Below are 21,844 nucleotides of genomic sequence, written 5' to 3'. Positions count from 1 at the left end.
CATTTTTTGTCGTGCAAACACGGCAATGCGTCACCTCCATTGGGCGGCCTGGCAGAACAACAAGCCTCAGGGATCGGAACAGCGAACTCCAAGCGCCCTGTGCATTCGCGCATGAAGCCACATCAACATCAACATCATCTCGGTGCCGTCCCAGAGAGCGCTGTGGCGTTGTGTAAGCAAGGACTCGTGTCATGCCGGAGCTCACGATAAAAAAGACGCCGGCTGCTCAGCATAGTAGAAAAATTAGACATCGTTCGTGCTATCAAACGTGACACGAAGAAGTCGGCATTGGCGTGTGACAGGGATCTGCTGTTGATTACGGTGTGTGGCATTCGGAATGCAAAGAAGTTGCTCGGCAGCGCTGCTGTGACCGCGAAGAGATGTTGACTACGAGGTTCGACTTTTCGCCATCGTTGTCTCTGTTGTTGCCGAACTGTCGGCTAGCAACAGTGATGAGGACTACACGGAATGTGACAGCACGGGCAATTCGGGCCCGACAGTGGCAGAAGCTGCGCGTTACGTCAGCCTCATGAATGCAATCGTCGGGACGAGAACAGCACCCCACAATAAAAAAGGCACCTCGTGACTTCTGCAGCGCAACCGCGTGCGTGTACGGAGAATCATCAGCCTGGTTACGCCCACTGCAGGGCAAAGGCCTCTCCCATACTTCTCCAACTACCCTGGTCATGTACTAATTGTGGCCATGTCGTTCCTGCAAACTTCCTAATCTCATCCGCCCACCTAACTTTCTCCCGCCCCCTGCTACGCTTCCCTTCTTTTGGAATCCAGTCCGTAACCCTTAATGACCATCGGCTATCTTCCCTCTTCATTAAATGTCCTGCCCATGCCCATTTCTTTTTCTTGATTTCAACTAAGATGTCATTCACTCGCGTTTGTTCCCTCTCCCAATCTGGACTTTTCTTATCTCTCAACGTTACAACCACCATTCTTCTTTCCATAGCTCGTTGCGTCGTCCTGGAGAATACATAACGCCAAATGCACAGAGAATATGTAACGCCAAAGAGGAATCTGCAATGCGAGTGTTTGCCGAGAAGAGGGGGGATGGCTGAAAAGCTGCCTCGCAGCTTCAGTAAGTGGGCGGCTGCTGTCGTCGCTGCTAGGCCACCGCGGCATCAAACCAGAATAACACTTTTGTCGCACGAAGTGAATAAATACTGCACGTCTTTTCCCCCTTTCATCGCACTCTCTCTGAGTTCCATTTTTGACACGTAAGTGGTCAATCTCATGTTATTTCGGGTGAACAGTACTACCATTTAGTACACACTTTTTCCAAGCTCCAGCCAACTACGCTTAGACGAGGTTTCACTGTAATGCCATTCATGCGAAAAACTTCAAATCACAGCTTTTCCTAGTACATAAATAGAAATCTAGTGTCTCAGGCGTTAGTACATAAATATCTAGGCATTATTCTTACACCGAGCCTTTCCTGAGCCTTTCACATCACAACTATACGTGCAAACGCTTCCAAATCTCTTGGGTGTATTCATCGCAACTTGCGCAACTGCCCGTCTAACATCTGTAAATTAGCATTTTTATCATTTGTACGCCCTCAGCTTGAGTTCGCATCCCCTATATGGTCTCCCTACCGTGAATACCTAATTAACACGGCAAGCTGAATACTTAATGCGCATGTTAGAAGCCATCCAAAACCAAGCGGGTCGATTCAATTCCTGGAATTACAACTACTAGTCAAGCATTACTCAAATAAAACTACATTTCCCTGCAATCACTAAGCAGCCGACGTGACATCGCACTCCTGTCCTTGCTCCATAGATATGTTCCCCACATGAAGTCACCAAATTTCGCACTATAACGTGCATCTTGCACATCGCGACGACTTCATAATGATTTAAGCCTCACTCGCATTTATGGGAACACCAATGCATGTACCTTCTCGGCTCCACCACGCACAATTCGGTTACGGAATTCGCTTCCTAACAGCACTGTCGCACAAATGAGCAATGATAAATTTAGACAACTACTGAACTCGCAGTTTTCATCGCAACAAACATATTCATTTGTACATATGTCATGTCATATAATACGTGTCACATATGAGCCATGTCTCTCTCTCCTTTTTTCCCCAATTTGTTGTTTCAATTTTGCTTCTTTTATGTGCTCAGGCTATGTGCATTATTTTACACGAGTGATACGCCGTTTTTTATGTTACAGTGAGCTGTACTTTTGATTCCTTTCCTGACAACCCTTTGTATTTTTTAAGCGATTTTATTTCTAACACTGTTTTGCAAGCATGTTAGCATTGTAAACATTTTTAGCTCTGACATATTATCTCTGCAGAAGGGCAGCGGATTGGGCGAGTTGGTGTTGCATGGTAACTATAAATTCAAACAGCGCTAAAGTTGTAAGTTCAGCGCCGTGTTTGTCTCCTCCTCATTCTGGTCCTGTCGTTTAGCGCTGTTTGAATTTATAGTTACCATATTATCTCTCGTGTATCGGTTTTTCTGTTGTTATTTGTTCAACGATGCCCCCCTTACTCAATGCTTCCCTTGGGGCCTGTAAGGTACTTTGAAATAAATGAAATAAATAAATATTGTGTGCATGCAAGTACCCAGATACGCCTGGTGCATTTCGATTTGGCCACCTCGACAAGCTCAATCGTTGCAGTTAGCAGCGATTGTGCGTGTTCATAGAATCATTTGCACTTCGAAGGGTATAGATTGCTCTTGAATTTAAAACAATGAAGGCAAATAAAGCGCAATATACAAAGCCACAAGAACGTCTCAATCCACAACTACGAAGATCAAACAAATCCATGTACTTCCCATCATTCCCATGGGGGGCCAACGACTGCAGCACCAGAGTTCCCTCCAGTATATTTTAGGAAACTATGTGTGTGCTTAGGTTAGTCTACTGTCCGTTTTTTTCATTTTGCGCATTTGCTCTATCAGCATGGAAGTGCCAACTGTGAAGACATGCTGAGTCTATCACAATGCCGCATTTAAAGGGAGAGTGATCACGTGTGCAGAGAAGGACGGAAATCGGGCTGCATCACGGGCATTCGGCCCAAAACTTGCATGCAGGACTGGTGCAAACAGAAGAGGCATTCTACTTGCTGCGTACAGCGTGGCCGTGCAGCCTCCATTTTGAAAGCAATATGCGATGGAGACAGTCTACGCGTCTAGGCGCACCGTGTGGTGTTTTCGTCGCTTAGTTTGCATGAAGCGAGAGGCCGCACAAAAGTCAATTCGCTTGCTTCTGCTGCCGCGCTTCCTCACTCCAGCATTTCGATAAAGAGTTCCTGCAGTCATTGAGCAAGATGTGTTCATGTTTGCTTATGCATGGGTGATGCCGTGCTTGTTAATTTAATTAGTAAGGGAATGTTTAAAAGTTCATACGACCAATAAAACTACTATCCTTACTTTTTGTAAAGCTGTCTACTAATTTGCTACAATCAGGTGAAAGGTTTTCAGGTGAAATTGCGATTTCTTTTACTTATTGCAACTTGCAACTCCAATGTACTGGGAGTAAATCTGTTTTTCCAAATGAGAGAACGTTGTATTTCTGTATGAAAGAATGAGGTGCGTGGTACTGTAAAGGACTTGTTTTTTTAGGTCACAGCAAACAGGTGCGCGTTACAATCAAGTGAACATTTTAAAATTTTTTTTTTTTTTGGGGGGGGGGGGGGGGGGGTCACGGAAGATGGGTGCGCGTTAAAATCAAGTAAATACAGTATTTTTAACATAGGAATTGTAACTTTTTTTATTGACTTAAAGAAAGAACTAATTGCAAATTTGTAATCGGCCCACAAGATTGGATGTGTTCTAAGAGTTTCATGTGTCTAGAGCGAATAACAAAAATGTTTGATCCAGACGCATTGTTAGAAGTGTAGCCAAGCAGTGCCGAGAGGACGTCGGCCTTGGCGGTCGCCGTCAACGGTTACGCCTAATGAACAGAAACCAACAACATGAACTACAGCATGACCGTTCACTCGGGATCGCGCTTGCAACTGAGCCCATTTATTTATTTTCTCGGCCTTTACAGGGAGGCGAAAGAAGCACCATGCAATGGACAGCCATCTAAAACGAAACCATGACAGTCCTCCTCCCTTAGATCGTTCAATAAAAACATTCTGGAGAGTGGCGCTGTACTGGCTTGCAGCTCCTGGTGCTTCTTTGCAACTGAGGCATGCTGCAAACCGAGTTGGGACAGTTCACAGCAGTCCCTTTTGCGCCACCAGTCACATTCACTGCTGGCTCCAAGTTTGCAGAAACAGCAAACAGAAGGATGGCCGCATCAGAATTTGTGGAGATTTCAAGATTACTGTTAACCCAGTGGCCAAGCTGGAAAAGTATTCAATTCCAAGAATTGATGGACTACCGTTGGTGACTGTGATGTCGTCAGATGGGCTTATACGGAGCTACTCAGGTGAGCTCACCCAAGTTCATGGGAAAGCAGATGTCGCAGTATAGTTCCGCGACATAAAAGCTGTCGTACCTTTGTTCCTGACTGGGGATGGTTGACCAACACTGCTAGGTCGCAATTGGATTTGAGAACAGGGCATTGACACTGCTGTCTGACAAGCAGATATTCATGTTGTTTCTGATGTTAAGGGGGTTATTCAAGCATTTCCTGAGGTATTTGAGCAGAGCCTTGGAACTTTCAAGGGCTCAAAAGTCGCAATCCATGTTCCACAAGATGCAGTGCCCGAGTTTTTCCAGCCACCCAGTTGCCCTTTGCCCTCAAGGATGGGGCATCACAAGAGCTTCAGAGCCTACAGAGGGAGGGCATTCTCGGGCCAGTTGCCTCTTCAGCTTGGGCTGTGCCTACTGTTCCAGTGGCTAAGAAGAATGGTCGCATCAGAATTTGCAGAGATTTCAAGATTACTGTTAATCCAGTGGCCACATTGGAAAAGCACCCAATTCCAAGAATTGAGGACCTTTGGGCCATTCTGTCAGGGGGTGAAAAGTTCACCAAACTGAATTTGAAGATGCCTACCAGGAAGTAGCTCTTGATGAAGACTCTAGGAAGTATGTTACTATTTCCACACATATGGGGCTATTTCAGTATACACGTCTTCCTTTTGGCGTTTTATCAGCACCATGCCTCTGTCCTCTGCATTCGCTTCTCATGAAGGAGAAAAAATGGGTGTTGGGAATAGAGCAAGAAGCTGCATTCACTAGAGTGAATCCAGCTGCCTTGACAGGGCGGCCGGAATGCGGGGCCCATGGAGTAGGTCAACGGCCGAGAGCACGGAGCACCACAGAAAAAGAGGGTACTTCATTCAACGGGGACCAAACGTAGACTGAGTTTGTTCCAGTGAGATGAAAGGAAACACGGGGTATGCTTACAAAGTTGGGCACGGCATGGCACCAGCAGTACAAACAGTCTGAAACAAACTGAGAACACAAGATCACCTTTCCCTTGAAAATGATAAGGCTATCTCACCTCGCTTAAAATCAGAGCACTGAAAGACACACACACTGACGCAAGATACATATGAATTGCACTGAAAAGACACCCAGATATCTGCCTTGCATACAAGGATGGGTGGCTCATTTGTTCTGAGCCTGGGTCAAGGGTAACAGTCCTTGACCGCCATAGACTTGGTAGGTGCACGTACTGCATGTTTAAGCTGCGGAAATGTTAAATCACCCCTTTTTGAAGGATACTATGCAACCTTAATGTCATGGGAGATACTTATTTTTTGCGTTAAGAGGCGAATTCATATGGGAGGGTTTTGACCTCAGTAGAAAATAAACCAAGGCAGTAAAGCTACTTGGAAACAATCTTTATACTGTGCCGGAGGTTGTCTATGATGTGAAGACCTACGGAGAACTGATTATGGTTGCGGAGTATGACCAGAATCGTTACTCATAGATGAGCTAGAATTCCGAGTTTTACTGTCCGAGTTCCTTCAGGAGCCCTATTTTGGGACGGTACGACAGATGGAAGACCAGCAGATGCTTCTGCAGAGGGGGAACTTGGTCACAGGGGTGAAACAGGGGGCAGAAAAGGAGTGTGTGCAGCTGGAGAACATGTACCAGTAGGAACTGGAAGGTGGGAAACTACCATCAAATGATGAGTAGTCACTGGAGTGACTCCTTCCATCTAAGCTCTGATGTGCCTGATATTTCACGAGTTTGGATGCATTTCGACACTTGCCATTCTCAAGCTGGAATGCATTTCAACCTATCCTACGGTGAATCTTGAACCGACATGTGTATTTAGGACCAGACTTCCGCGAGTTATGTCCACAGACAAGATCTGGTTGAAACTGAGGGAATTTTGTTGCGTGACGACGGTCTACGTACGTTTTGACATTTTCCTGTTTTTGTAGCACTCGTCTTTGTACTTCCTGGCGCAACTTAGGAGAAGCCAATTCCGGATGGATTAGAGGCATGTCTGTGACATTGAGTTGAGTTCTCGGTTGGCAACTATGGAGTAGCATAGCCAGAGAAACACCTGTAGTCATATGTGGCGTAAACCTGTAAATTGCCAAGTATTCGAAGCCTGCAAGCCTCAAATCTCGTTGTTACAACATAGCATTCTGCATGAATTTCTTGAGTGCAGGATTAAATCTTTGCGATTTGCCTGCAGGTAGTAAAAGGAAGACAGAAAATACTTGATGCCCCTTTCTTTCAGCAAGTTTTCAATCACCACGGAAACAAATTGTGGCCCATTGTTGGACACAATCGCATCAGGAAGCCCTTCTCTACTCAGTAGGAAAATGAGACAATGAATAAAAGCTTCGGATGTAACTGAAGGCATCAAGGCAACTTCAGGCCACTTGGAATGATGATGATATGTGGTGTTTTATGGCGCAAGGGCCACTCATGGCCAAAGAGCGCCAAGCAATGTTTTAATGCAGTCTGTGATGCAATGAATGAATGAATGAATGAATGAATGTGTGTGGTTTAGTGGCGCAAAGGCCAGATTTGGCCAAAGAGCGCCAAGACACTGTTAGTGATTTTGCGGTGGAATTATGAGTTCTGTGAAGAGGATGTGACTTGGCTGTAAAGTGGCCTAGAAATAGTCACTGTAAAGTGCGTAAAACCTAGGTGCTATAAAATTATGGCGATGACTAATGACGAGTACTATGAACATTAAAATCTATCGTACAAGAATGATGCAAAATAGAAAATATATAAGATGGTAAAATTACTTGGAGCACTGCTGCCTCGCCAGAGCCCTTGAGACACAAGGGCCTAGAGGCATGTGCTGTACGAAAGAGCTATCCCAGTGGCATCCTCTGAAGAGAGGACCCGCTACGAACATGTGGGGCTAACAACATGCAAGACAACATCTTTCAGAAAACTTAGGACTGTGTTGGTGTCAAATAAAGGTTCTGGGCCGAGTAGCATTACGGGATGTAGGGGGATGTGCTGCCGGTATGCTAGGGAAAAATGTTTCCTTCTCTCAGATTCGGCTGCCCGACACTCCAGGAGGACGTGGAGGACGGTCAGCCTCTCCCCGCATCTCCTGCAGGTTGGAGGATCATTTTCAGTGAGTAAGAAGTTATGCGTGCCAAATGTGTGTCCTATTCTGAGGCGACAGAATAGGACATCTGTTCGCCGTGATTTTGTTACGGAGGGCCAAGAACCTAACTGTGGCTTTATCACGTGCAGTTTGTTATTTACTTCTGCGTCCCACATACGTTGCCAGTGGTTTCGCAGTTTCCTTCTTAAGAAAGGCTTCAGGTCTGTGACAGGGACCGAAGCAGTAGAATTAACTGCATGCAATGAAATTGATGTGGCCATCTGGTCCGCAAGAACGTTACCCTCGATGCCCCTATGTCCAGGCACCCAGCATATAATCACATGTTGGTTAGATATATATGCTTTACACAGTACGGAGTAGAGTTAATTAATTACCGGATTTTTGTGGTTACAGAAAGACATCAAGGCCTTCACAACACTAAAGGAGTCCGTATATATAACTGATTTCTGGAGTCTTTATTTATTTCTATGCTTTACGACCGACAGCAGTGCGTAGGCCTCAGCCGTAAAGATACTAGTTTCCGGATGCAGTACATCGATTTCCGAGAAGGATGGACCGATGGCTGCATAGGACACCCCGTCGTGTGACTTTGATGCGTCTGTGTAGAACTCCGTACAGGAGTGTTTGTGCTGGAGTTCCCGGAAATGCATTTGGATTTCAATTTCTGAAGCGTGTTTTGTAACTTGCATGAAAGATATATCGCATTGTATCAGCTTCCCCTCCCAAGGAGGTAGCTGCTTGGCTGGACGCATTAGGCGAAGCTCGAGGAGTGGGACATGCATTTCATGACTTGAGGGGAGCACCCGCCTCTATTTCCTAACGCGTACCCACGGCGTCCCGTTCGAACATGGCGGACGGGTCGGGCCGGCGTAGACAAGGGAGAGAGGCACTACGCGCCCTCCCTTTCTCCGTCGCTCTGGTGACGCGCGTACCCCTCTCCCCCCACGCGACTCACGGGAAAGGGAAACGTATCCGGCGGGCAAAGAGGACTTCCCCTCACAAAAAGGTAAGAAGGCATAAAAGCGCGCCACGGGGGAGACCCTCTCTCTTGGGACGCCGACACCTGGACCGCCTGGACGAAAGCACCTGCATCCGTGAGTGACCTCGTTTGTCTGACCCACCCAGACAACGAGGCAAGCCTATTTACTACTATTACTGAGAGGACGTCCCTCTGCGAGTGTTCATTATTGCTAATAGCAATAAACGTTATTACCGTTGACGCCGCTGGTTGCCTTATTCGTTCGAACCCGGCGTAGCCACGATTCCCGCGCTACGGGTTGGGAGTACCACGAAGCGACTGCGTGGGGCTAGATCCGAAGCTTGCCTTCAGCCCTAGCCGCACGCAGAGTGGAACTGCCACAGACTAAGTTCCCTCACACGTAGCGAGAAAGGCTGTCTTACGGAGGGACGATTATGAAAGAGTGTAGCATATGTTATCTCGTTAACGGTATTAAAACATGGATGTTGAGGATTAGAGTGCACTTTCAGAAAATATGTTTGGCTGATGTATGTTCTCTGCAGATGAAGTGACCACTCATTTGATTCTACATATAAGCTTTGTATGGGACTCGTTCTGAAAGCACCAGTGGCCAGTCGGATTCCTAGATGGTGGACTGGGTCTAGCATCTTTAGTGCGCTCGGGGCGGCAGAGTGATAAATCACGGCACCATAGTCTAGTCTTGATCGAATGAGGCTTTTATAGAGATTCATTAAACACTTCCTGTCACTACCCCACATAGTCTGGGATAGAAGTTTAATTAGGTTCATTGTTTTCAGACATTTTTCTTTAAGTTGTTTAATGTGGGGGACAAAAGTGAGTCTATAGTCAAGTATAACACCTAGAAATTTGTGTTCCTTGTTTACGGGTATCTGTTGTCCACATAGTTCTAAGCAAGGATCTGGGATCAGGCCTCTCTTTCTTGTAAAAAGAACACAAGAACTTTTGTTGGGGTTGATCTTAAATCCATTTTTGTCTGCCCACATCGACACTTTGTTCAGGCCATGCTGTACCTGTCTTTCGCAGACTGCGAGGTTACAAGATTTGAAAGCTATTTGAATGTCGTCCACGTAGACAGAGTAAAAGAAGGCCGGTGGTAAAGAAGCACGAAGCGTGTTCACCTTCATGATAAAGAGTGTGCAGCTGAGCACGCCTCCTTGGGGAACACCTGTTTCTTGCGTAAAAGGATGTGAAAGCACATTGCCAACTTTTACCCGGAAGGTACGATTGGACAGATAGCTTTCGATTAGGTTAAGCATATTACCATGGATGCCCATTTCTAACAAGTCTCTTAGGATTCCGTAATGCCACGCTGTATCATACGCCTTTTCCATAAAAAAAAATATCGATAGGAAGAACTGTTTATGTATAAATGCGTCCCAAATATTTTCTTCAACACATGAGATGATCGGTTGTGGAGCGCTCTTCTCGGAAGCCGCACTGATAAGGATCAAGCATTTTGCTCTGTTCAAGGAAATGAATGAGCCGCCGATTTATCATTTTTTCAAACACCTTACAAATGCAACTTGTGAGGGCTATCGGGCGGTAACTTGCCACGGAGGAAGGGTCTTTGCCTTGTTTCAAAACAGGGACCACAATGCCTTCCTTCCATGAGGTTGGAAGGTACCCTGCATCCCAGATGGTGTTGAAAAGTGTGAGTAGTGTAACTTGCGTATCATTGTGTAAGTTTTTTAGCATTTCGTACATGATTCTATCAGATCCTGGTGCGGAGCTCTTGCACGCGCTCAAGGCAGCTCTCAATTCGGCAATACTAAAAGGACGGTTGTAAGGCTCATTCTCTCGACTTTTTCTTCTTAATGGCTTACGTTCTTCTATTTGTTTATATTTGAGAAAAGATTGCGAATAATGGTTTGAACGACACGCTCTGAAAGTGCTCCCCAAGTGAGTCTGGCTGATCTTGCAGTGTATCGCCCTGTGTATTTACCAGAGGGAGTGAATATGTTTGTCGCCCTCTAATTCTATTTACCCTGTTCCAGACTTTGGCCTCATCTGTAAACGAGTAAATACTCGATAAATACTTCTGCAAGCTTTCTCTTCTGGCCTGGCGGCGGGTTCTCCTGCCTTGGGACTTTACTGTCTTAAAGTTGACAAGATTTTCTGCAGTGGGCAAAGCGTTTAGCAACCCCCACGCTTTGTTCCGATTCCTACGTGCGATCCTGCATTTATCGTTCAACCACGGGACATGCCGTTTGCATGTCGAGCCACTTACTTCACGTATGCATTTAGATGCGGCATCTATTATGAAGGCTGTGAAGTACTCCACAGCAGCATCGATTTCTAAAGAAGACATGTCATCCCATGATATACTAGTTAAGTTTCAGAATTTCTCCCAGTCTGCTGTGTCAATCTTCTACCTAGGAGCCTGTGGTGGATATTCCTTTTCTTTAAGTGTTCTTATTAGTATGGGGAAGTGGTCGCTTCCGTAAGGATTGTTCGTAACTTCAAATTCGAGTTCGGGCAGTATGGACGGGGAAACTATGCTCAGATCAACTGAAGAAAAGGTATTGCTTGCAAGACAGTAATAAGTGGGTTTCTTCTTATTCAGAAGGCACGCACCAGAAGAAAAAAAACCAGACGACCTCGCGCATCTATACGAGAGTTGCCCCACAGGGAGCTGTGCGCATTGAAATCGCCAAGAACAACCTAAGGTTCTGGCAATTGATCTATAAAGGATTGGAATTCATGTTTCGTTAATTTGTAGTGTGGGGGTACGTAAAGCGAGCAAATGGTGACGAGTTTATTTAGAAGAACAGCTCGAACCGCCACTGCTTCAAGGGGCGTTTGTAGCTGTAAACGCTGACAGGAAATACTTTTATGAATAAAAATGGCAACACCGCCTGATGATACGACAGCATCATCGCGATCTTTGCAGAACTTGACATACGGTCGGAGAAAGCTTGTGTGTTGTGGTTTTAGGCGTGTTTCCTGTGGACACAGCACTTTTGGATTGTGTTTTTGGATAAGCTCTTGCAATTCATCAAGGTTCCTAAGAAGACCTCTAACGTTCCATTGAATAATTTGTGCATCCAATTGAAAGTAAATGAGTGCTGTGTGTATGGAAACGGAGGTGATTCCTTAGGTTACAGAGCTCTTTCGAGGCCCTGTAACGGGGGTTCTGCTCTTTCTGGAGCGTTCGAGCGAGCCTCGCCGCTCCTTAGGCACTTGGTGCGCCTTGAGGATAGGTGTAGTGTCCATTGCCTCTTGTGAGGCGCCGGACACGTGCTCTTGCGAGCGAGAATTTACCAGCGAGGGCCCTGCCTTGGAGGGCAAGACGCCTGCGCCCACCAGCCCGGAGGTCGATGGGGCTCCCTGGGGGATTTGGCTGCGCCGGCTGTTGCCAGCGCTGGAAGGGGCCGGGGATGCTGGGGCAGCCTCGGCTGCGCCCACCTTCGGGGTCGATGGTTCCCTCTGCTGTGTTGACGGAGCAGCGCTAGCTGCAACTGCCGCGGGGGCAGATGGCGTAACTGCCGACTCACTGCCTGTGGGTCGGACAGCCGCCGGAGGCCGTTGTTACGCTGCCCTCTTACGTGCCACATCGGCAAAGCTGCTCTTAGACAGGTATGACACCCGCCTACGTGCCTCTTTGAAAGAGGTTTTCTTTGACTTTGATTGTCACAATCTCCTTTTCTCTTTTCCATGATGGGCAGGACCGCGAGTATGCGGCATGCTCGCCATGTGGAATGTGGAGCATTCTGGCATGTTTCGGAGGAATGTTCATTGTCACTGCACTTGGCACATGTCAGCCGACCTCGACAGTTCTGTGAACTGTGGCCGAACCATTGGCACTTAAAGCATCTAAGAGGATCGGGCACGTATGGCCTAACACGAAGTTTGATATAACCGGCCTCGATGGACTCGGGGAGGACACTTGAACCGAAAGTGAGTATCAGGTGTTTCGTTTGTGTAATATAGTGTCGCCCCCTGTCAGATCTCTGTGTCATCGTACATGTATGTTTTGTAGTTGTTTAGCTAGATGGCGCACCCCCCTTCTGTCATGTGACGAGCTTGCACCAATCGGGAGGTGTCATCTGGCATGTGAAGCCTTTTTAATAATAAACGGCCGCGGGTCGGCTGGTTCTTCGTTCCGGTTTCCATCGGGAGCAGTTAGCTCCGAGTCTCCTTACTGCGCCGGCACTAGCCGCGCGTTCGCCCGTCGGGGCCCCCCGCTTGCCTGCCGCTGCCGACACAACATCTTTTGGCGACGAAGATGGCATTCCCGCAGCGGTTCCGACCGAAGCCCCGGGAAACCAACGAGCTTCGTAAGTGAAGCGACCCTTCTCGTGTCCGCACAGCAGGCAAACGCCGCCGACGCACTTGGCGTCGCGAGGCTTCCGAGCCTAGGCCTTCTCGCCCCCTTTGTTCTTCCTTGCCCATTCCTGCAGCGAGCTCCGGCTTGCCTCCTGCACTGTCTCCTGCACGCTACCCGGCATGGCTATTACGGCGAACCTTCCCGTTTTTCTTGAAGTGCCCGGCCCACCATTAATCCCTTGGTATCGCTGGAAAAAAATTTTTCAGGCCCACCTCGAAGCGGCCGGCGGTGGCGACTGGACAGACGCGCGACGAGCGTCCGCGCTCGTCAGCGCTCTCGGGCGTGAGGGACAACGGAAGTACTTTGCAGACGAGGAGCAGGAAGCAGCAAGGCAGTTAACCAGCGCAGCGTCAGCTTCAAGCGAAGCAGCAAGGCAGTCAACCGGCGCAGCGTCAACGTCAAGTGATGCGGTCCCGCCAGCATCAGAGTTTCCGAGACTCTTGCAGCGGCTTGACCGGCTGTTCGCCGCGTCAACAAATGTCCTGGCGGAACGGCACGAATTCACCAGTCGAAAGCAGTTCGAGGGAGAAGGATTCCTGGAATTCGTGACCGCATTGAAGGAGAAGGCGGTACAGTGCAACTTCGGCACAACCTATGACGAGCGCGTCCGAGACCAAATCATACATGGGGTAGCGAACGTCAGCGTTCGCGAAAAGTTGCTGGCTCATGGCGAAACCCTGACCCTGGACAAGGCAGAAGAAATTGGACACTCGTTAGAAGCCCTGCATCGAGCAAACCGAGCGTTCGACTCGGAGAAAATACAAAGAATCGAGGCAGCTCAACTTGGCGCTCCGTCGACGAGCCAAGATGGCCGACGTAGTCCGGGAGGCCATGACTGTGGCCGACTTCTTCCGGGGAGCCGCCAAGATGGCCGACGTAGGGCGGGAGGCCATGAAGATGGCAGACTTCTTCCAAGGAGCCGCCAAGATGGCCGACGTCTTCCAAGAGGCTGCCCAGATGATCGACATTTTCCGCGAGGCTCCTCCGGGACCCGCGATGAAGCACAGGATGCGAAGGACGCTAATTTCGAGCATAGTTCATGCGACCGGTGTGGCAGCACGAAGCATACTGCAACGTACAGGAATTGTCCAGCAAGGAACCGGCGGTGCAACGCCTGCCACACGTTGGGCCATTTTGCATCAGTATGCCGAAAAACCCGTACTGTTCAGCACGTCTCTTCCGCAGAGACGCGGTCTTCGTCAAGGACAGCCGTCCGCGTCTGTCTTGACGGTGAGCACCTTGGAAGCTAAAAGGGATTTACAAGTCCCGGTCGTGGTTAACGACGTCGCCATGCGGCTGCTCGTGGACACCGGAGCGTCTGTCTCATTGATGACGGCCGAGGATTTTGGAAAGCACTTTGGTCGACAGCACAGACTGCCAAAAGCAGCAGTGGACGTGAGGAATTTCTCCAAGCAACGCATCGACATTCAAGGCCTTTTCCAAGCCACTGTCCAGTTTCTTCAAAGGTCGTGCTCAGTCACGTTCCATGTAACGTCCACAGGAACATCACTGCTGGGTTTAGAAGCCATCCAACGCTTGGGCATACAGATCGACGGTACGTCGCTGACATGTCGTCTACCATCGCTTCCTTCAGTACAGAGCCCCACAGGTGTGCCTCCGGATTTTGATCACCTTTCCAGTGACGAGTTGGGCCTCGTCAACAACTTTGTGCACCGAATTCATCGGCAGCAAGATGCGAAACCAGTATCTTCAAAGTTGCGCCGACTACCCCTGGCTCTCTGTGACCAGGTCACACATGAATTGCGACGTCTCGAGGACTGCGACGTCATCGAGCGCGTCGAGGCTACTGAGTGGGTGTCTCCACTCGTGGTGGTGCGCAAGAAGGATGGAACCATGCGGCTCTGTGTAGATCTACGGGAACAGGACAGTCTTGTGTCTCAAGTTCAAGAAAGGGTCTTGCAGAAACAGTGGCAGACTAAACAGTACGTAGACAAACGTAGAGGTGCTCAGGCAACTCGTATCAAGGTGGGAGACACCGTCAGAATAAGATTTAACAGGAAAGGATTCTTTAAGTACAGTAAACCTCGTAAAGTCAAGGCCCAGATAGGACCATCTACTTTTCTACTCAGTGATGGGAAGACGTGGCATGTGTCTAAGTTAACCGTAGTGATGAAGGATCCAGCAGGTAGTACACTGTGTATAAGTGATAGGGACTTTTTGTACTCATATTCAAACTTGGATAGTCATTCCGATGACTCGTCTGTAGTGACATCGTCCTTTCATAGGCTTCAGTTAAGTAGTGCGTCTGACTGTATCACTTCCGAGTCTACACAGTCAGCAGTCGTCTCTGATTCCGTTGAGGAATTGGTAGCCTCCCAGGACTTGTTGGGACGTTGAGAGGAGCTTCCTGGGCAACCCTCTCCAGTTTTGAGCGACAACCACATTCAGTTTTCCAACCAGGGGGAGGTAAATAATAGTGGGACGACTGGGTCTTTAAAGTCGACCGATACGCGTCGCAACCCCCAAAGTTCTTCTGAGGTACGCACGCGTCCTCATCATGACAGAAAACGGCCTCTGTGGCTCGATGATTTTGTTTCTGTAGTGTAGAGCGTATTTCCGTCTTCGAAATGCCACGGCTAGGGGTCTCGTTGTGACATTTAGGAGACAGTCCACATGTTTCATTAACACAGGTATAAAATGTGCTCCTTGTTGCGGTGCAGTGAGTTTTGTGCCGTGTTCCTTGTCAGACTTTGTTTGAGTGACTGCCTGTGTGTTGGTGCCCAAGACTGGTGCACGTATATGTGAACTTGGGCAGGGACGGACTGAATTTGTTGTGGACTTAAGTGCGCGCCTTGTGTGCGCGTTTCACTGTATGCTTGCTTTGTTTCCAGGGGGGGATGTAGTATAGTGTCGCCCCCTGTCAGATCTCTGTGTCATCGTACATGTATGTTTTGTAGTTGTTTAGCTAGATGGCGCACCCCCCTTCTGTCATGTGACGAGCTTGTACCAATCGGGAGGTGTCATCTGGCATGTGAAGCCTTTTTAATAATAAACGGCCGCGGGTCGGCTGGTTCTTCGTTCCGGTTTCCATCGGGAGCAGTTAGCTCCGAGTCTCCTTACTGCGCCGGCACTAGCCGCGCGTTCGCCCATCGCGGCCCCCCGCTTGCCTGCCGCTGCCGACACAACAGTTTGGATTTCTTTTCCATCTCGCCTCATCTTAATTCTTTTGACATTTATAACATTCTGTTCACTGAAGCCCTCCAAGAGCTCAGCCTCAGTGAGCTCCAGCAAATCATCGTCCGAGACAACGCCGCAGGAGGTATTCAGCGTGCGTTGCGGGGTTACTACTACTTGGGTCTCCCCAAATGATACTAGCTGAGGCAGTTTCTCAAATTGCTTCTGATCGCGGAGCTCCAAGAGGAGGTCACTGCTAGCCATCCTCGACACCTTATATCCTGGACCAAAAACTTCGGTAAGAGACATAGATACAAGGAACGGTGAGATTGTTCGCACTTGTTTAGCTGGTTTTCCTGCGTGGATCACGTGAAAACGAGGAAAATTGTGGACTTGGCGTCCGCAAAACTGAAAAACCTCTTCGGTGCGCCCTCGTTTCTGAGGGCGATCAGGGAGTTTAGGAAAAGCGTTTTCCATAAGTACAGTTGGGTCTTCGGCCGCGATGCCGACCACCCACCATGGAGCCAAACAAGGGGACGTGACAAAAGTTCCTGCTAGAGAAACCTTGCCAACGCCAGGCGTACATCGCTGCTATAACCAAATACAGCATAACCAAGGCTGGCTAGCTACACAAGGTTAACCCTTGCCGCCGGGAAACAAGGACGTGAGGAGAAGTGATGAGAAGACAGGAAAGATGAAAAAGGCGAGAGAGAAAGACGAAGATTGGAGAGGGGGACAGGAAAAGGCGACTGCCGATTTCCCCCGGGTGGGTCAGTCCGGGGGTGCCGTCTACGTGAAGCAAAGGCCAAAGAGGTGTGTTGCCTCCGCCGGGGGGCCTTAAAGGTCCGAACACCCGGCATCGGCTCAACCTCCAGGATCCCTCTCTCCCCGGACACAGCTAAGCCACGCACGGCTACACGCGGGAGGGTCCAACCCTCGTGTGCTCGGGTCCATGGTGTCGCAACACACCAAACGCCTGCTGACGCCTGCTGATACATGACGGCCCAAATATTTTAGTGAAATATGCCTTTTGGACCGTATGGCTGCAGCCAGAAAGAAGCTGAAGCATCATTTATTAGTAGTGTGCAACATATCGAAGATATCATAATTCCCCGGTGGAAGGCCAAAAATCAAGGGAAATATGCAAGGCTTGTGGTGTATTCCTTATGAAGGTTTGCGAGGTTCTCCTTTATGTGCTGACCAAGCGAATAGTTATCTGTTGGTATAATTAAACGCTGGATGGTGCGGCAGAAGGTGCTTGAATTTTCCTTTTCTAGGCAGTCCAAGTTGCACTGTAGTACCTCGAGTATACTTTAGGCATTACAATTGGCACTGTAAAAAACTGCTTCATGGTTTCAATTGTAAATTGTAGTGAACTGATGCGTTTTGTGAACAATGCGTGCCTCGCCTCGCCATAATGACAATCGGTTCCTACTGTTGCTTGAGGGGTGTACCATACTGTCGAGGAAGGCTACTGAGGGCCACCGTGAAACATGTCATCGCTTGCAACTGATTGGATCTTGATCTTAACCAGGAAACTTTTTCTTCAGGTGACTGCTACTGTGGCATTTGTGAATTAAATATGCAAGTACTCTACATGACATGTCATCTCTACGTGACACGCTGTCGTGTTAGCAGCCATGAACGATTCGTTTTAAAGGGGCCAGTTTAAGAGAGCGGTGAAAGCAGCAAACTTTTTCATTCGAAATGCATGCCTAGCTCTTTCTTTTATGCATTAATAAAGTGGCCATATTTGACTAGACCAACTCACCAAAGTAATAAGTATCATCATGACAGCTTCACTGGGCAGTGTCTTTCTAACACGGATAACATGTTGACACCAAATACCAAGATTTTTCTTCCATGTAAATGCAATGTCTCTCATAGCTAAGTACTACAGAAATGTTAAGTGCTTAGCAAAGCATCCTACACAACTTCATGCATTGAATTTGCAGACATTCTTTTTATGCAAAATTTATGGGCAGACACGGCACACATATGCATTGCAAAACCAGTAGACCCCCTCTAATGCTACGTAGCTTGCGATATCCAAGCCACAAATTTTCTCGACTCACATGCTTTTGAAGAAGGAACTGTGATTCAGGCATGACAGCAGAAAGAAGCCAACATATCCTTCAATAAGTACGGCTCGAGCCACTCATACCTCAAGCATACACGAAGAAAGTGAGCGCGTGGCAGCCGAGCGAGCTGGAGGGAGTGGCATCCTGGCCATGACATCACTTACGAAAGGTTGCCACTCCAAATTCTCGCCGCTAATACTGTTTTTGATCACGTACGCCACGCGCATTTTCTTGCTTACACAGAATCTAGCGGCCGGAAAACGTATCACACGTTTGCAGTTGGGCAACGTACTGAACGTTGGTGCCAAAAAATAGTGTTTTCTAGGAACGTATAAACCGGTAAAAAAATCAGTGCAACTCTATTGGGTCATTTTTTTTTTTTTGTGCTTTCGATTGCGAATGTTGACGCCGGGAAAACATAGGTAACGGGAACGTATCAATGAGGTTTTACAGTACTTATTAAGCGGGCACATATTAGCAAGGTTTTAGTGTAACGAAGTCATCCCCAGCAACTTGGTTGTAGTGAGGTTCGAGTGTAAATAAAATAAAACACTTAAGCACAATAACTCATCACCACCTTATAAAGGGGACAGACTACTTTCTGCCACCACTGTGCATTTCAATTCGGAGGATTTCTCATACAGCGTAATGAGGAAATAAATAAAAGAAATGAATGTGTGTGTTTGTTCTCAAAACAACTCTGCACGACTCTTCTTTTGGGGTCAGCAGCAGCTGACCTTGTCCGGCTGCACCCGAAGTGCGAGCAGCTGGAGCACAGCAGCCAGGTTGAGCATGAATCCATCCGAGGCCACCTGCCTGGGCTCCACCTGGAGCTGACAGCGCCGTTCGTTGGCCTTCAGCACCGCCCCCAACCAGGTGAGCACTGCCTCTCGGCTCGACAGCAACAGGGTGCGCATTACCACGTGCAGCTGCGCCTGCGCCCACACATTTCAGGTCCTTGACTGTGGCTGCTCATCAAAGAGGAGCCCTGCACAAGGATCTCATTATGTACACGCACCCTGGCTGCCTCCAGTTTGGCCTGTAGCGTCTGGTGGGCCAGCTGAATGTGCTCAGGGTCCCGGTCCTCGTAGTAAGCACGCACCAGGCTGGGCTGCATACCGCAAAATGCACTTCTAGAGCCACCTGCATGATGCACACACATCCAACGCGAGATAGCCGGGGAGCCTCTTTTATTTGTGCCTGCACTTTCCTGCTGTCCCATGCAGTGTTACCACATTGAGCTATCACATACTTTGCAAAGTCTTTCGCTGCCTCGTAAAATTTGGGTATAACTTGAAGCCGTGCGAAGAAGACAAAGACAGGAATCAAAAACAAACACAACAGGATGAGCCCTGAAATATTTTGGATCCCGCTGGTTGCTGAAGACTGAATATGTCATCCTGATCATGTGAAATATTGCGTCCTATTGTGTTTTCAGTTTTATTTTCAGTATTAATCACTAGCGCCACCCCACGTTGCATGTTGTATGACATTTCGGTCACACCTGTTGACGCAGTGTGCCGTGCTGTGTTCCCTTCCAGCGAAATGCGATTCGTTTTCTATGGAGCAAGGGCCGAACGGCCATCGAAATCCACAGGGAAATGCAGCCCATGCATGGGGAAAGGTGCCTCGCTTTGAGAAGTGCGAGGTGGTGGTGTTGCGAATTCGCAAAAGGCCATGAAGGCTGTTGTGTCGGCAGCGGCAGGCAAGCGGGGGGCCCCGACGGGCGAACGCGCGGCTAGCGCCGGCGCAGTGAAGGAGACACGGAGCTAACTGCTCCCGATGAAAACCGGAACGAAGACTCCGCCGACCCGCGGCTGTTTATTCTTATAAAGGCTTCACATGCTAGATGACACCTCCCGATTGGTCCAAGCTTGTCACATGACAGAAGGGGGGTGCGCCATCTAGTTAAACAACTACAAAACATACATGTGCGATGACACAGAGATCTGACAGGGGGCGACACTATACTACATCATCCCCCCCTGGAAACAAAGCGAGCATACAGTGAAACGCGCACACAAGACGCGCACTTAAGTCCAAAGGCAATTTCAGTTCGTTCCCCCCCACGTGCACCAGATGCACACAAGGCACGCACTTAAGTCCACAACAATTTCAGTCCGTCCCTGCCCAAGTTCACATACACGTGCACCAGTCTTGGGCACCAAAACACAGGCAGTCAAACAAAGTCTGACAAGGAACACTGCACAAAACTCACTGCACCGCAACAAGGAGCACATTTTATACCTGTGTTAACGAAACATGTGGACTGTCTCCTAAATGTCAGAACAAGGCCCCTAGCCGTGGCATTTCGAAGACGGAAATACGCTCTACACTACATAAACAAAATCATCGAGCCACGGAGGCCGTTTTCTGTCACGATGAGGACGCGTGCGTACCTCAGAAGAACTTTGGGGGTTGCGACGCGTATCGGTCGACTTTAAAGACCCAGTCGTCCCACTACTATTTACCTCCCCCTGGTTGGAAAACTGAATGTGGTTGTCGCTCAAAGCTGGAGAGGGTTGCCCAGGAAGCTCCTCTCGAAGTCCCAACAAGTCCTGGGATGCTACCGATTCCCCCACGGAATCAGAAATGATTGCCGACTGTGTAGACTCTGAAGCGATACAGTCAGATGCACTACTTAAGTGATGCCTGTGAAAGGACGATGTCACTACAGACGAGTCATCGGAATGACTATCAAAGTTTGAATATGAGTACAAAAAGTTTCTATCACTTGTACACAATGTACTACCTGCTGGATCATTCATCACTACGGTTAACTTAGACACATGCCACGTCTTCCCATCACTAAGTACAAAAATAGATGGTCCTATCTGGGCCTTGACTTTACGAGGTTTACTGTACTTAAAAATTCCTTTCCTGTTAAATCTGATTCTGACGGTGTCTCCCACCTTGATACGAGTTGCCTGAGCACCTCTACGTTTGTCTACGTACTGTTTAGTCTGCGACTGTTTCTGCAAGACCCTTTCTTGAACTTGAGACACAAGACTGTCCTGTTCCCGCAGATCTACACAGAGCCGCATGGTTCCATCCCTCTTGCGCACCACCACGAGTGGAGACACCCACTCAGTAGCCTCGACGCGCTCGATGACGTCGCAGTCCTCGAGACGTCGCCATTCATGTGTGCCCTGGTCACGGAGAGCCAGGGGTAGTCGGCGCCACTTTGAAGATACTGGTTTCGCATCTTGCTGCCGATGAATTCGGTGAACAACGTTGTTGACGAGACCCAACTCATCACTGGAAAGGTGATCAAAATCCGGAGGCACACCTATGGGGCTCTGTACTGAAGGAAGCGATGGTAGACGACATGTCAGCGACGTACCGTCGATCTGTATGCCCAAGCGTTGGATGGCGTCTAAACCCAGCAGTGATGTTCCTGTAGTCGTTACGTGGAACGTGACGGAGCATGACCTTTGGAAAAACTGGACAGTGGCTTGAAACAGGCCTTGAATGTCGATGCGTTGCCTGGAGAAATTCCTCAAGTCCACTGCTCTTTTTGACAGTCTGTGCTGTCGCCCAAAGTGCTTTCCAAAATCTTCGGCCGTCATCATTGAGACAGACGCTCCCGTATCCACCGGCAGTCGCATGGAGACGCCGTTCACTACGACCGGAACTTCCAAATCTTTTTTAGTTTCGAAAGCGCTTACCGTCAAGACAGACGCGGACGGCTGCCCTGCGGAAGTTGAAGACAGCGTCTCTGCGGAAGAGACGTGTTGAACAGTACGGGTTTTTCGGCATACTGATGCAAAATGGCCCAACGTGTGGCAGGCGTTGCACCGCCGGTTCCTTGCTGGACAATTC

The 21,844-nt window shown here is 48.5% G+C and overlaps 1 protein-coding gene across 4 annotated transcripts in view; it reads right to left on the bottom strand.

Moving 5' to 3' along the window:
* Ube4B (Ubiquitination factor E4B) overlaps positions 1 to 21,844 on the bottom strand; it is a 438,127-nt gene that overhangs the window by 196,811 nt on the left and 219,472 nt on the right. For all 4 annotated transcript variants that reach the window (XM_055072695.2, XM_055072686.2, XM_055072679.2 and 1 more), the window contains 2 exons: positions 19,041 to 19,133; positions 18,760 to 18,957 (listed from right to left, as the gene is read on the bottom strand). In XM_055072695.2, the coding sequence (XP_054928670.2) occupies positions 18,760 to 18,957; positions 19,041 to 19,133 (291 nt within the window). The remainder of the gene's footprint in view (positions 1 to 18,759; positions 18,958 to 19,040; positions 19,134 to 21,844) is intronic.

The sequence above is a fragment of the Dermacentor andersoni genome, chromosome 3 (genome assembly GCF_023375885.2).
Source record: "Dermacentor andersoni chromosome 3, qqDerAnde1_hic_scaffold, whole genome shotgun sequence".
Taxonomy (NCBI): Eukaryota; Metazoa; Arthropoda; class Arachnida; order Ixodida; family Ixodidae; genus Dermacentor; species Dermacentor andersoni.
This window is presented reverse-complemented; position numbering and strand designations above follow the sequence as displayed.